The following is a 13,149-nucleotide window of genomic DNA, read 5'->3' on the forward strand; positions in this document are numbered from 1 at the left end:
TAGTCATTTCTACCATTTTCAGTTTTAGTCTAGTTTTAGTCGATGAAAACTCATAAACATTTTAGTCTAGTTTTAGTCCATAAAAAGTCCTTATATTTTAGTCTTTACCTTTAGTCCAAGCATTTATTCTGTTGCCTATATCTGGTACCAGATAATGGTAGTGTGTTCTATGCACTCTTCCAAAACTGGGGTCCCTGCTTTCTGCAGCTGAGAGGCAGAATAGCTATAGCTGCATTGTTTTTAGACAGATTTACCCACAGTGGAGAAATATCATAGATTTTGAATGTCCAATGAAAACTACATTACATTTTAGTCTAGTTTTAGTCATCTTGATGAAAACTAAACTCACTTTTTGCCAGTTTTAGTCATCAAAGATCTATTTTTGTTAGTCTTAGTCTAGGTTTTGTCATGGAAAAAAGGCTGTCAAAGAATATTGTAGTCATAGTTTTAGTCTATGAAATTAAAACTATCAAAAACACACCATCCCCACTGTGTAGCATGGTGGTGGCAGCATCATGCTGTGGAGATTCTTCTCAGCAGCCCTTGGAGGCTTGTAAAGGTAGAGGGTAAAATGAAAGCAAAATAATATCAGAAAATCCTCCAGGACAAGCTTATTCAGTCAGCCAGACAACTACAGCTTGGGAGAATATTTATTTTCCAGTAAGACAATGACCTTAAGCATACAACAAAAGCGACACAGAAGTGGTTTAAAGACAACAAGGGGAATGTTCTGGAGTGGCCAAGTCAAAACCCCAGACCTCAATCCAGTACAGAATCTGTGGCTTGACTTGAAAAGATCTGTTCATGTCTGATCCTCATGCAACCTGACATAGCTTGAGCAGTTTTTTTTAAAGAATAGAGCAAAATGTTGGTGTCCAGAATTGCCAGCATCTACTAAATACTGACTTTTGTCAGACAAGCCAAATTATATTGACCATGACTGATTTATAAAATCAATCATGGTTAATATAATTTGGCACTTTGGCTACTTTGAGTACTTTTTATTGGCACTGTTCAACACCAGCCAGAAGTGAATGAATGCACAAATACAGAAATTTTCCTCAAACATGAGATACTGTGAAGTAACAAACCCCCCTTGTGTTTACTGCAGCAACAAGATAAACAGCTGTGATCCGTTTGGATACAACACACTGCCTACTGTTGAGGTTGTCAGACCTGCTTAACCTCAAAGTGAGCCGATGGTTCACGCTGAGTTTAAGAGACCAAGCTGCAGACAAATTGTGAAAGTGCTGTTCCCCTCTTTCCACTGGAAGATAGATGTACAATTTAATCTGCCATTTACTCGGTGTCTGACCTACAGAGGATGTTTTTCTAGCATGGAGAGGGGTAAACTTTATGGGAGTGGCCACTTTTATTTGGCTGAAATGGAATTGGAGCAGTATAAACTCCTGTGACCTCCTTCACTTGGAGAACACCGATGAATTCCTCTTTTTTAGTGTCTCCTTTTAAAAGTGACAGGTATTTAAACTAAAGCTGCAGACAATATGGCTGATGATAAGGAGCATGGAATAAAGGCAGCAGCTCCACCAACTTGCATTGAAAATTGTTGCACTGTAATTGACAAATAAAACGCTGTCAGAGATGTTCCGTTGTTACTCCTACCTCTGGGAGAAAACGTCTCTGTAGGGGCTGCCGTGCTGCATTGCGATGCCGTATCCACGGTCTGGCGCGCTGTTGCTGACGGTGTAGAACGAACAGTCCTCATCATTATTAGCGACATACTCCAACACGGCTGAATCCCACACAAAGCCAAACCGCCCATACTTCACCTGAAAGGAAATAAGACATTCATATTATCAAGATGGGATCAGAACATTTCACTTTAAAAAAATCAAGCCAATAGCAAATTTGGGGCTATTTTCACACTGCAACAAGGGTAAAATAACCATGCAGGGTGGGGCTTTACATAGGGTCAGCTGCCCTTCTGAATCTGAATCCTTCATGTCTCACAGGGACTAAATCAACCCAGCAGAATGATGTTCAAAACCAGTGTCAGTGTCTTTTTTTAAGTCTAAATATTCCATGTTACACTCACTTCTAACGCTCTGTATCTTTCGGAGGGAGACAAACTTTACAGCAAAGTTACTTAACTCTTCAACACTCCCTCTGCAGTGCACATGAAAAAGTGTTTACAGCGTGTTGCCTCATCTGGACTGATCTATATGTGGGAGTGCTGGCTATGTTTTACAAATAGATGTGCATGCTCTCATGTGGGGTCGGTTTGTGTGCTTGAAGCAGGAGCTGGAGCAAAAGCGGACCATCAAAGTGACTCTGAGTGAGGATCACAGGTTGAAGTAAAGGTGCCTCATCATAACACTGCTCCTCGTTAACATTCAATCGGTCTTTGTTTTCACAGATGATGAAAGTGAGCCGGGATATTCAGAGGCTGACACCCCAGACAATTCACTTAACCAGGCTCACTCGTACCAACACCTCTCCTCTCCTAACACATTATTTTGGACTTGGGGTGTCATTAACTTTAATGGACCTTTATGAAATTTTCAAACCCCTCTATCTTCAGCGTGGTGTGTGCGTATCACCTCAGTTGGCCTATGTGAAATGACTAATGTCTGAGAACCGACAAGAGCCTCTGATTGGGTAATTTCACAGCCTGTAGTCCTCTGAAGTGTGTGTATATGTGAGTGTTTGGGGTGTGTGCCTGCCATAACTCAGAGCAGGGACATCAGAATGGTTCATTCTGCTCTTTACAGCCTTAAAAAGAGTGAAAGGAGCACTTTATTACTTTGAAGAATCATTTTATGGCTTTTCATTATTGCTTTTGAATTGGAAAGATTATGGGCTTTGTGGAAAGAAAATTGGGAAAAAAAAAATCTGTTTCCCCAGCTCCCGATTGAACATTAGAGACACCTTTTTTCTCTCGGTACATTTAGGTGGAAAAGGATGAAAAGAGTTATCATAAACTATATAGATAAAAGCATTCAGGCGCCTGACCATTACACCAACAGTACTGTAAGGACATTATAATCAAATACATGTACACTAATATGGAGATGCCCCATTTTGCAGCTATAACAGCCTCCACTCTTCTTGGAAGACTTTCTACGAGCATTTAAGAGGTCAGGCACTGATGTTGGATGAGAAGACCTGGCTCACAATCCCAATATGTGCCCTCCCGAGAATCAGAAAAGTGACCTCCCGCCCCTCTCTTTCTAAACCTTTCATAAAATGTGTGCTGAAAGCAAGCTGTTCTCAGATTTCCCGTCATGATGTCATGTGGGGATTTAGCACTGCCCCCAGGTTCAGTTGGCCCTCCCTGCTTGGCAGAAAGTTCCACCCTCCTCTCCTGATCCTCCTCTCAAGATATTCACATCCATTAAGCCATATCCATTTCCTGAGAGGAGCGTAAGAGGGGCGGAGCCAGACAGCTCAGTAACATTTAAAGCAGGGGTGCCCAAAATCTTTTCAGTGAAGGGCCAAAAATGAATCGGGGTGGAGGGTCATGGGTCAAAAGTAAACATTCATGTTGCAGTGCATGAAATTAAACAGGCCTATAGCATAATTGTGCAAAATAATAACTCATACAAAGTAATTTTGAAAATGAATAACACTATTCTTTATTGTGTTTCACAGCATGAAATTACTGAACATCCATATGGCACAAATACTAATTGGGCATACCGCCTTGAAATCAGTTTCAGTAAAAAAGTACTCATGTTCCCAACTATTTTTAAACTATCTCTTATCAGTGTGCCACTGCCTCACACGCTCCTTCTCTGCCATGACCCCAGCATCTTCTCACTGGCTCACTCTCTGGTCATGGGCTTCCAGATCTGAGCTGGCGGGAGCTCAACAGCGCCACCCTACCCCCAATGTAACACAATGTTAATTTGTGGTCAGGAGAGGAAGTGCAACAATAAATAAATAAATATTGAAAGAAATATTCAGACTGCTGGCAGGGGGAAAATAATTTAAAAAAAAAAATTAAATGTGGGCAGCGGGCCAAAAACAATAGCTTGTTGGTGAAAGTTGGCCCACGGGCCCCAAATTGGACAGCCCTGATTTAAAGCAACAGACACAGATCTGGCTTGTTCTGAGCAGAGCTGAAATAGAAGGGTTTTTAAACATGCAAAAATCTAATACTGGAGTGTTTTTCCAGCAAAAAGCTTCACAGGCATGATTTGGAGACCTCTGAGACAAAATAAACTTTTCTTATTAATGTGACCTTTAAGACTTTCCTTCACTGGAGATGAGGGACTGAGTCCAAACCCTGAAAAACAGCCCCATATTATCCCTCCTCCTGATTATATTGACCATGACTCCCAATCGTAAATCATCACTATATCAACATTACGTCTCATCCTGCAGCGAGAGCAAAGGGTCACTGGGAGGTCAGTGGGTCACAGAGCTACAACAGCGCCATTGAAGAGGAAAAGCTAACTTTTGAGGACATTTAACCAAATAACCACATTTTCTTTAAGCAAACATTAAGCTTTTAACTTCCGAATGTATTTACTCACTGGCGGAAGCAATAATATCATGAACTTATTTAGGTAAGGATGATAAATGAATCCCAAAAGGTAAAATCACCCGCTGTTGACATACTATTCCTACGTGAACTCCCAGTTCTCCCCTGATCTCTACCTAATCAGGGCTGTGCACTGTGGCGCAGCGCTCCCGACACGCTTCAATTGGGTGAGGTTGCTCGCCATCGGTTGGAGCAAAACTGTGGCACTACGGAGCATGGCGCATACGTTCTATGTGGAAATTGCAGGTTACTTTGAGTTTTTACTGCTGCTATAATGCACAAAAGGCCAGCCTGCTGAGGACGTTGATCATCTTTCATGCTTCTGTTTCTTCTGAAGTCACTTTAGCTGTTGCAAGGTCTTGTTTATGTAAAATCTCAACTGTGAAATTGTTACTACAAACAGCAGGAGTGTGGTCTGGCTGCATCATTAAGGTGTGAGTTCACAGGATCATAATGTTTAAAGCTTAGTTGAAACTGCTCTTCTGATTTTGTTCTCCCATGTTTTTAAAATCAGTCAAGATTTGAATATCGTCTAGTGCATAGCCAGCCTTACTCAGACATACCAGTCTTCACATCATGAAACTTTCAGTGCGATGTGCTTTCTCCAAGTGTTCATCCAGTTAAACCAGACTTAGTAAAAAGGAGCTATAGCACAGCAAACATGGCACACAATCACATAAAAAGGAATAATCTCCACAGTGAAAGCGATGCTGCAGCCTGTGAAGGGAAACGCTCTCGCCTCCAGCTGCAGCTGTTTTATAAACAGACACAATGTCTCTGTGAATAGGGAACACTTCATTTGATGTAGGAGAACAAGTGCTCTACGTGCAGGGCTTAGTTTAACACTGGCTCAAGTTTGATTAATTACTGAACACAAAAACATGTTTAAGTGGGGGAGGGATGCACCATAGAAGTGATGTGCTGAAGGCCGGCTCGCCCCTGTGGCTGTGATACCTCTGACTGGCATCCTGGCTGTGAATATTTGAGCAGCTCATATGAAAAGTGGTCTAAGAAAGCCTTTAGTATTCTCTTTCTCTGCCCATGACTCCAGACATATTAAATGTCATGAGCTCTTTTGTTTTGATTCATTTTTTAAATGTTTTTTTTTTTCTAATCTAATCAATCAAAAACGTGCCTGCTTTAAAATGTCACACTCATAGCTTGGTCCTCTGATGTCTCCAGCTTGCCTGAGACCAAATGATGAAAAGGAAACACAAAGGAATAGAGAGTTAAACTCTACCTTTTTCTGCCGCTGTGGGAAATATAGGGGCCCCTGGAAAACAAGATAGATGAGCCCTTTAGTTCTGTGAGGACTCAGTGGGATTATCTGGGCAAGGCAGCTTTCTGTGCTCCCAAGCTGCATTTGCATGCATAGCGTAACCTGGCAGGGGGCCACACTCCAATTAAGGTGTTATCCTGGTTAAACTGTTTACACACACCTCTGACACCCTGCGATAGAGTCTGCATGTTTCCACTTTAAATAATATTCCCTCTACACCTGTGGTGGCCCGCACACAGATATGATCTTTTGTCCAATTAAAGCAGTATATAACAATAGCCCCTCTGGCTGGCTACTGCTGGAGGATTATATATAATCCAAACACTGTCTTCTAGGATTATTCTGTTGACACTAAACATATGTTTTACTTTGTGTCAGAGAGGAACCACCTTGTTTTGATACTGTTTTAAGAAGTAAAAATAGGTACAGACCACAGAATAATTTGATAAATATCTGAAAAAATGAAGACAAACAGAGGAAAACTTTATCACTAATTAGTGTTTCTTCATGAGTGACAAAACAATTTCCAACGCTTTTCACAGCAAATATCCATAATGAGTAAAAGCTGTGTCCCAATTCAGGTGTAGCATCCTTCAAAGAACCAAGTCCTTTATAGTCTGCATAAACTACTCAGACTAAACTGATATTAGTCAGTTTGGTTTAAACCCCTTAGGGCAGGGGTGTCTGAACATTTTTTAACGGGGGTTACATTCAGAAATAAATAAGGCTGACGAGGCCACATTGATGTATCTCACCTTTAGTGTATCAATATTAGTAAAACCAGTCTAATGTACCAAAAGTTTAAAATGTGCTTAGTGATTAAATATGCTTGAAGAAAATAACAGCCACATCAGTGGTTGATAAAAGACATGTCCATTCGCTGTCCATTGTCAAGGATTTTGGGCCAGGGAGGCCCTGGTTGGCCTTGGCTACCACTGGATCGACCTGTGATCAAGATGAAAATGGTGCAACATGTAGCAGGGATGGGAAACACTGGCAGCTCATTTCCACATATAAACTCAAGACAAGAGAATACTGCATGAAGCTAAACTTTATAGGAGTGTTGGTCCTTGAAAATGACTGGCATGATATACTTTATAAATCTGACCTTGAGCGCTGTTATTGGCTGCTGTAATCCTTTTGTTTTCATTCATCTAGATTTAATTCATTATGAATCAAGATATCTTTTTTTTTTGCTTGTCAATATGATTATTAATTACACTAGCTCAAATTAAGCCTGTAACGTACGCCACGAGAACGGAGACATTTGTTCTCTCTCACAGGGCTGTAAGCAATGTTTTCTCACAGCCCCATTGGTCAGAAATTTGAAGAAGGTGTGGTTCAATGTGTAAAAGCTGAAATGTTTTCATTCCAGTGGGAGGGCCCTATGACGACTTCCCAGGAGTTCTGCACTTGAGTTTCTCATGAAGTATGTAAAGTCCTGGCCAGAACTAACTTCGAGAAAACAAACTCATTTCTCTGTTCTTGCAGAGTACATAACAGATTTCAGCCATGACAAAAATGACAGATTCTTCCTGTCAAAATGTTTGTTTGCAGATTTAACACAGAAGCACCATCTAGTGTTGAAACTAAAGAGTAGGGTACAGTGAAGAATAAGCTTCATGGTCAACTGTGGGACCTATGTCAATTCATTTTTGGAATTTGCCGTGGGTCACTTTTGGTCCCCAGGCCATAGTTTGGACACCCCTGCCTTAAAGCATGTGTCAAGAGCTGGCATTTTTAGTGCAGGCAGCGCTAATTCCCAATGCTAAACCAATGTTGGTTTTGAGTGCTAAAAACATTTTTCCTTCACTGACCAATTTAAATCAAGAAGGGGCGGGACCTCTGATAATGGCAGAAATGGCAGAAGGGAAAAATTTCCAAGTCCAGAGCTGTTGCTGATGCCAGGACCAGGATTCCTTTACATTGTTTTCATATTTTCTTTATATTTTCTAAAAAACAAACAAACAAAACCAGATGTGTGTATCAAAAAATGTAACCATCACCACTTATAAGTCCACCATTTCAATTGAATAATAGCACAACAAATCATGGGATGTCTGGAAAGGATCCTTTATTGGCCAGAAAACGAGGGACTGTTTGTGAGCCACAGGGAAGACTTTAATGCTCCACTGTCCTGTGAAAGATGCAGCTCCTGAATTGAGACACAGCTAAAAAGAGGACTGCACAATTATTCTGTAAAAGTGTTTTTTAAATTTTTTTACTAAAAAAAAATATATATATATATATATATAGAGAGAGAGAGAGAGAGAGCGAGAGAGAGAGAGAGAGAGAGAGAGAGAGAGAGAGAGAGTATAACTTAGGGATTTAGAGCATCAAACTAAGGTTTTTTTTTCAGCTGAAGTCAATAAATTCATTTGTTTGACATGTATCATTCTGTTATTTGCATGTTACATGAAAAACATCTTTCCATGTGCAACAAAGTAAGCAAAAACAACTTTTAAAATTCTGTGTGTAACTTTTTTTAAGGTCAACTTTCTCGCTTTTGTCTCTGCAGACATAAAAGATTTCCCATCATGTCTGGTTTTATTGCTGGTGTGTTGATCAAATCTTAAAAAGGTAGCTCCCTCTCAGAGGAGGGGGGGTGGGGGTATCAAACAATAGAAGAGAAAAGCCTGTCTCTCACTGTAACATCTCTGCTCAACACTCAAACGAAAGCCTCAATCTACAAATCCAAAAAGAGTCTTTATGAAAACAGCCCACTGGAGGGCTTTGTTCCGAAGGAATTGTTGGTGCTAAACATAAACTTTAAAGTAGAGTTTTAGAGTTTCATAAAAGTCCCTATCTTCATCCAAACGGGGAACAGGAGAACGGTTATTGCTCTCTCCCACTATCATTAAGAAGCATCCAGAGGACTGTTCAGCAGCTTTATTTGCAGGTGCTTTGCTATTAAATATTTAGGTCCTGCAGATAATAACCGTGCTTGTATTTGTGGGACTTTCCTCATGTGAACTCCTCATTAAACGCTTTCACTCTCGGGTCTAAACCTGCTTTAAAATGTCTGCACTCTGAGATTAGGTTATCACTCACATGCAGAGTGTGTGTGCAGGCAACACTTTAACTCCCTCACTCGATAATAACATCTCATCCCTCACAAATATACGCTGCACATCCAAACATTTCTACTTCTGTTCTGTGTCCAGGGTTGTGCCTCTAGTTGTGCCAAGGTAATTATCTGAAGCTATTTTCTGCACACACCCCTGACTGACACTGGCAACAATTTTCAATCACAGTCACAAACAGAGAATCACACACAAACGTGAGTGAGAAGCAAAAAAACCTTTACAGAACACACGAACGCTCTGCATGAAACATGCACCGATGCATCGTAATCATTGAATTGGACCATGTTTATCTCTCTCATGAATGTGACGGCACAGTGAAATCCGAAATAACCAAATTAAAGCCAACTCTGCGCCTCTCTTTCTTTTCTCTCACAATCACTCCACTTTTCCATTTTAATCTCCTTAACAAGGAGGAAGTAAAAATGTTTCATATCCTACTGTTCTATTATTTTTAATGTTTTCTGTGTTAGAGGGCTGATGTGATGCTGGAGCTAATTTCACAAGGACAAAGCAGCGCTGAAGAGGTAGCCAGAGATATACTTTGGTCCAACTTTGATTTGTGTTTTAATTTTCTTCCAAAACTGGGCAGGAAAAATACACATAGCATTGAAAATGACGCGTCCTCCTCTATGACAATATCTCTTCATACAAGCAACACAAATACTGGATTGTGAGGAGAATATCAACACAGTGTCATTTGACTACTCACTGTTACAATGGTGAGCCTCAAAAAGTGAACAGAATTATAAACCTAGACGGCCATGGAAATGTTAGCGCTATAAACCAGGAATCAATTCTTCTTCACTGCTGGAAATAACTGCATGCACAGGCTACTGTTTTTAGAGCAGCGAAGAAGAACCAAAGGACCCACGGCAGCAACAAACAATGGTGGCTGTATCACAGTTTTTCTCTCAGTGCGACCCAGACCAGCTCTATCATACACGACAAGAGGTGACAAAGTTTATCAAAAGTTAAATAACTTTTTAACCATAAATTGTTGCATCTTACTTGTTTTCCCAACTGCTGTTGGTAGCCATTGTTCCTTCCCACATTATTGATGCCTTTGAATCCCTTGTAGCAGCATTTCAGCAAGGCTGGAACTCATGTGACTTTTGGGGACTTCAATGATTAAATCCACACCAGTAAACCCAACACTGAAGGTCTTTTTATCCATTTTATAATTGGATTACAATCATTTATTACCACTAGCATGAATGCTAACTTGAATGCCATATTGTTTACCCTTTGTGAGGGTCTGTCAGCCAATAGCAGGCTGCTCCATAATCACTGCCCTGATAGAGCATAATAAAGAGAGAGAGCTAGAGAGAGCCTGTGACCCAGCCCCATGTATTATTCTTATCTTAATATTTAGCAGTAAAACTCAATAATCAGCAGCAAAACCACTTTAGGGTCACAGAGATGTTGTATATTATCAGTCTATTTGTTGAGCCATGTTCTGAGTCAAATATAGGTCTAAAATAACTTCCTAGTCTGCACAGTCGGTCCAGAAGGTTCACACTGGTATCGGATCAGTACTCAGTATTGGCCGATACCCATCACCATGGTATCGGAAGGAAAAAAAATGGTATCAGAACATCCCTGGTAGGAAGCACAGTAAACATTTGCATGGTTGAATGCAGGGCAAATGTGTTGAAAAACAAGTTTTAACATGAGCAACAGTTTCAATCATTCAAGCACCAACCTGCTCTTATTAACTAGCCTTTAACTTGAGCACTCTAAGCTTTGGATATCATACAACACTTGATTGAATAATGCCGCTTGTTGAAACAGAATGGCTGGTAAAAGATAAATGTGGCTGTTAGATTTTTAAATTTACCAGCAATGGCAGGTAGATGAAAAATTTAAATTCCAACCCTGCCTGACAGAGACATCGTCCGGATGGGAGCATAATTTGCTCAAAAACCTCTGTATACTTTCCTCATTGATAGTGCCTTTCCAGATATGTAAGCTCCCCATGCCATAGATACTAATGCAACCCCATACTATCAGAGATGCTGGCTTTTGAACTGTGTGCTGAGAACAAGCTGGACTGCCCCTCTAGTCTTTAGTCTGCAGAACATGGTGTCCCTGGTTTCCTAAAAGAATTTCAATGTTGTATTCATCTGACCTCAGAGCAGTTTTACACTTTGTCTTTTGATTATATTATGTACTGTAGATGTGAGGTATTCAACAATTTTGCAAATTTATGTTGAGGAACATTTTTCTGAAATTGTTCCACTATTGTTAGATGCTATTTTTTGCAGATGGGGGAACCTCCGCTCAAATACAGGGAGACTCTGCCTCTCTAAAATGCTCCTTTTATACCCAGTCATGATACTGGCCTGTTGCCACTTAACCTAATAAGGTGCAAAATGATCCTCCAGATGTTTTTATTAGTACCACTTACTTTTCCAGCCTCCCATGGCCCTGTCCCTACTTTTTAAGATGTGTTGCTGCGATCAAATTCAAAAAGAGCTAAAATTACATTAAATATTTTACACAGTGCCCCAACTTTTTTGGAATTGGGGTTCTAAATCAGATCACCCTTAATTCAGCATGCACATTTGTACAAAGTTTAAAGAACATCTCTGTGAGATAAGGTGTTCTCAAACAAGGGATGAATATGAGGCCTGATGACCCTGAGCCTTGACCTTTAACCACTAAAACCAACACTTCATCTCTGAGTGGGAGTGGACATGTGTGCAACGCTGGAAGGAAATTTACCAAAGAACTCATAAGATTTCACCTAACAAGATTATCCCAGACAGATAGATGAACAGATGAATAGACAAGCTAAAAACATACTGCCCCTCGCCCTGTCTATGGCATAACGCCCCGTCTATCAAAGGTGTGGAGGCATAAATAGAGAAAAAACAGACATTTCTGAACAGGTGATCAAAACCAGGGTAGACTATTTCCCAGAGTTCTTTCAGATTATCTGCTCTAACTTTGTATGAACACGGCTGTTCACTGAGTCTGAACACAGTTTTTAAAATGAGGTCAGTCGTCTTCCTTCTTGATCAGCCAACGGCAGCAAACTATGTAAATAAATAAAAGGTCAAGGGTGAACTCGAGACTACTCCACTGACAGAAAGCCACCTACATGCCTGTACTGTCAGAAGTTGACTTCATACACAGTCTGACTTTTAAAAGTCTCTCCAGACGACGCTTTCCAATTATATTAGAGAACCTGCTCGCCGAGTGTCTGGGCAGGTTTCAAGAGGTCCTTCTATCTCCTCCATAGTTCAAACGCTCTGCCTTCAGAGTCTGGCCAGGCTCAAACTTCAAAACGGATAAACTACTGCAGGGTCCTCTCTCTCTTTTTCCTCTCTAAGTCCAACTTTCTCTCTCCCCCTCCCTCCAGAATCTTCCCTTCAAGAGCATCCAGCATGCAAAAGGAGAAGTTGATTCTTTATCTCCATTTGAGTTTAAACCCCAATGTATCAAAATTCCTTTTTCCCCATATCCATAAATTACTTCCTAGATTACAAACACTTTCAAAGTGGCACATAACAAATGGTCCCCTAGTGAGGAGTCAGCTTCTTAAATGTTCAGTATTTAGCCTTTAAGCGGTTGGAAGTGAAATGCTTTACACACGGGAGGCCCTGCTTTGTTCTCTCCAGGGGGAATACTCTGATGAAGTGGCTGCAGAACAGTAAAAACTTCAGTGGCAGACTCATGGCCGTAATAAAGGAGCCTCTTTCTACACACGCATTATTCTGTTGTAAAGCATTATGTTTCCTGCATGGATTAGAGCCTGGTCCTGCTTTTTCTAACAGCAGAGAACACTAGATGTTAAGGATGGTAGGATCAAAGCATGTGGCGTGATAACCAGGGTGGGTGACATCTATAATTTTTGATACTGATCTTTAAAACATGAAATGTCACATTTATACAAGTCATTTAAACTAACAAGTCCCATTAAACTGGGTTGAGTAAATAAAAAATGGAAGATCATCAGGTGAGTAAATCTGACATTACTGTCTTAACCTCCTAAGACCCTGCATGCACATATGAAGACATTACATTTTATTTTCCTACAACATGGGAATAATCTCTGCTGTAAGATTTTTGCAGAAAATTGTCCACAGTGTCTACCGAAGTTTAAGCAGTTTTTATTGAAATGTCATGAGAATTTGGTATAAAAATTTCAGGAATTTTCATGGAAATTCTAAAGATTTTTTAAGGATATTTTGGGGAAATTTGCTCAGAAAAATCATAATTTTGGGGCTATATTTGTATATTTTGGAAAGTTTAATTTGAAGTTTGGAATGGGA

General features: G+C 40.3%; 1 protein-coding gene across 2 annotated transcripts in view; it reads right to left on the reverse strand.

Moving 5' to 3' along the window:
- Positions 1 to 13,149, reverse strand: part of grid2 (glutamate receptor, ionotropic, delta 2) — a 923,745-nt gene that overhangs the window by 53,017 nt on the left and 857,579 nt on the right. For both annotated transcript variants that reach the window (XM_041786464.1, XM_041786465.1), the window contains exon 14: positions 1,624 to 1,790. In XM_041786464.1, coding sequence (XP_041642398.1) covers positions 1,624 to 1,790 — 167 coding nt within the window. The remainder of the gene's footprint in view (positions 1 to 1,623; positions 1,791 to 13,149) is intronic.

Source organism: Cheilinus undulatus, linkage group 5, assembly GCF_018320785.1.
Source record: "Cheilinus undulatus linkage group 5, ASM1832078v1, whole genome shotgun sequence".
NCBI lineage: Eukaryota > Metazoa > Chordata > Actinopteri > Labriformes > Labridae > Cheilinus > Cheilinus undulatus.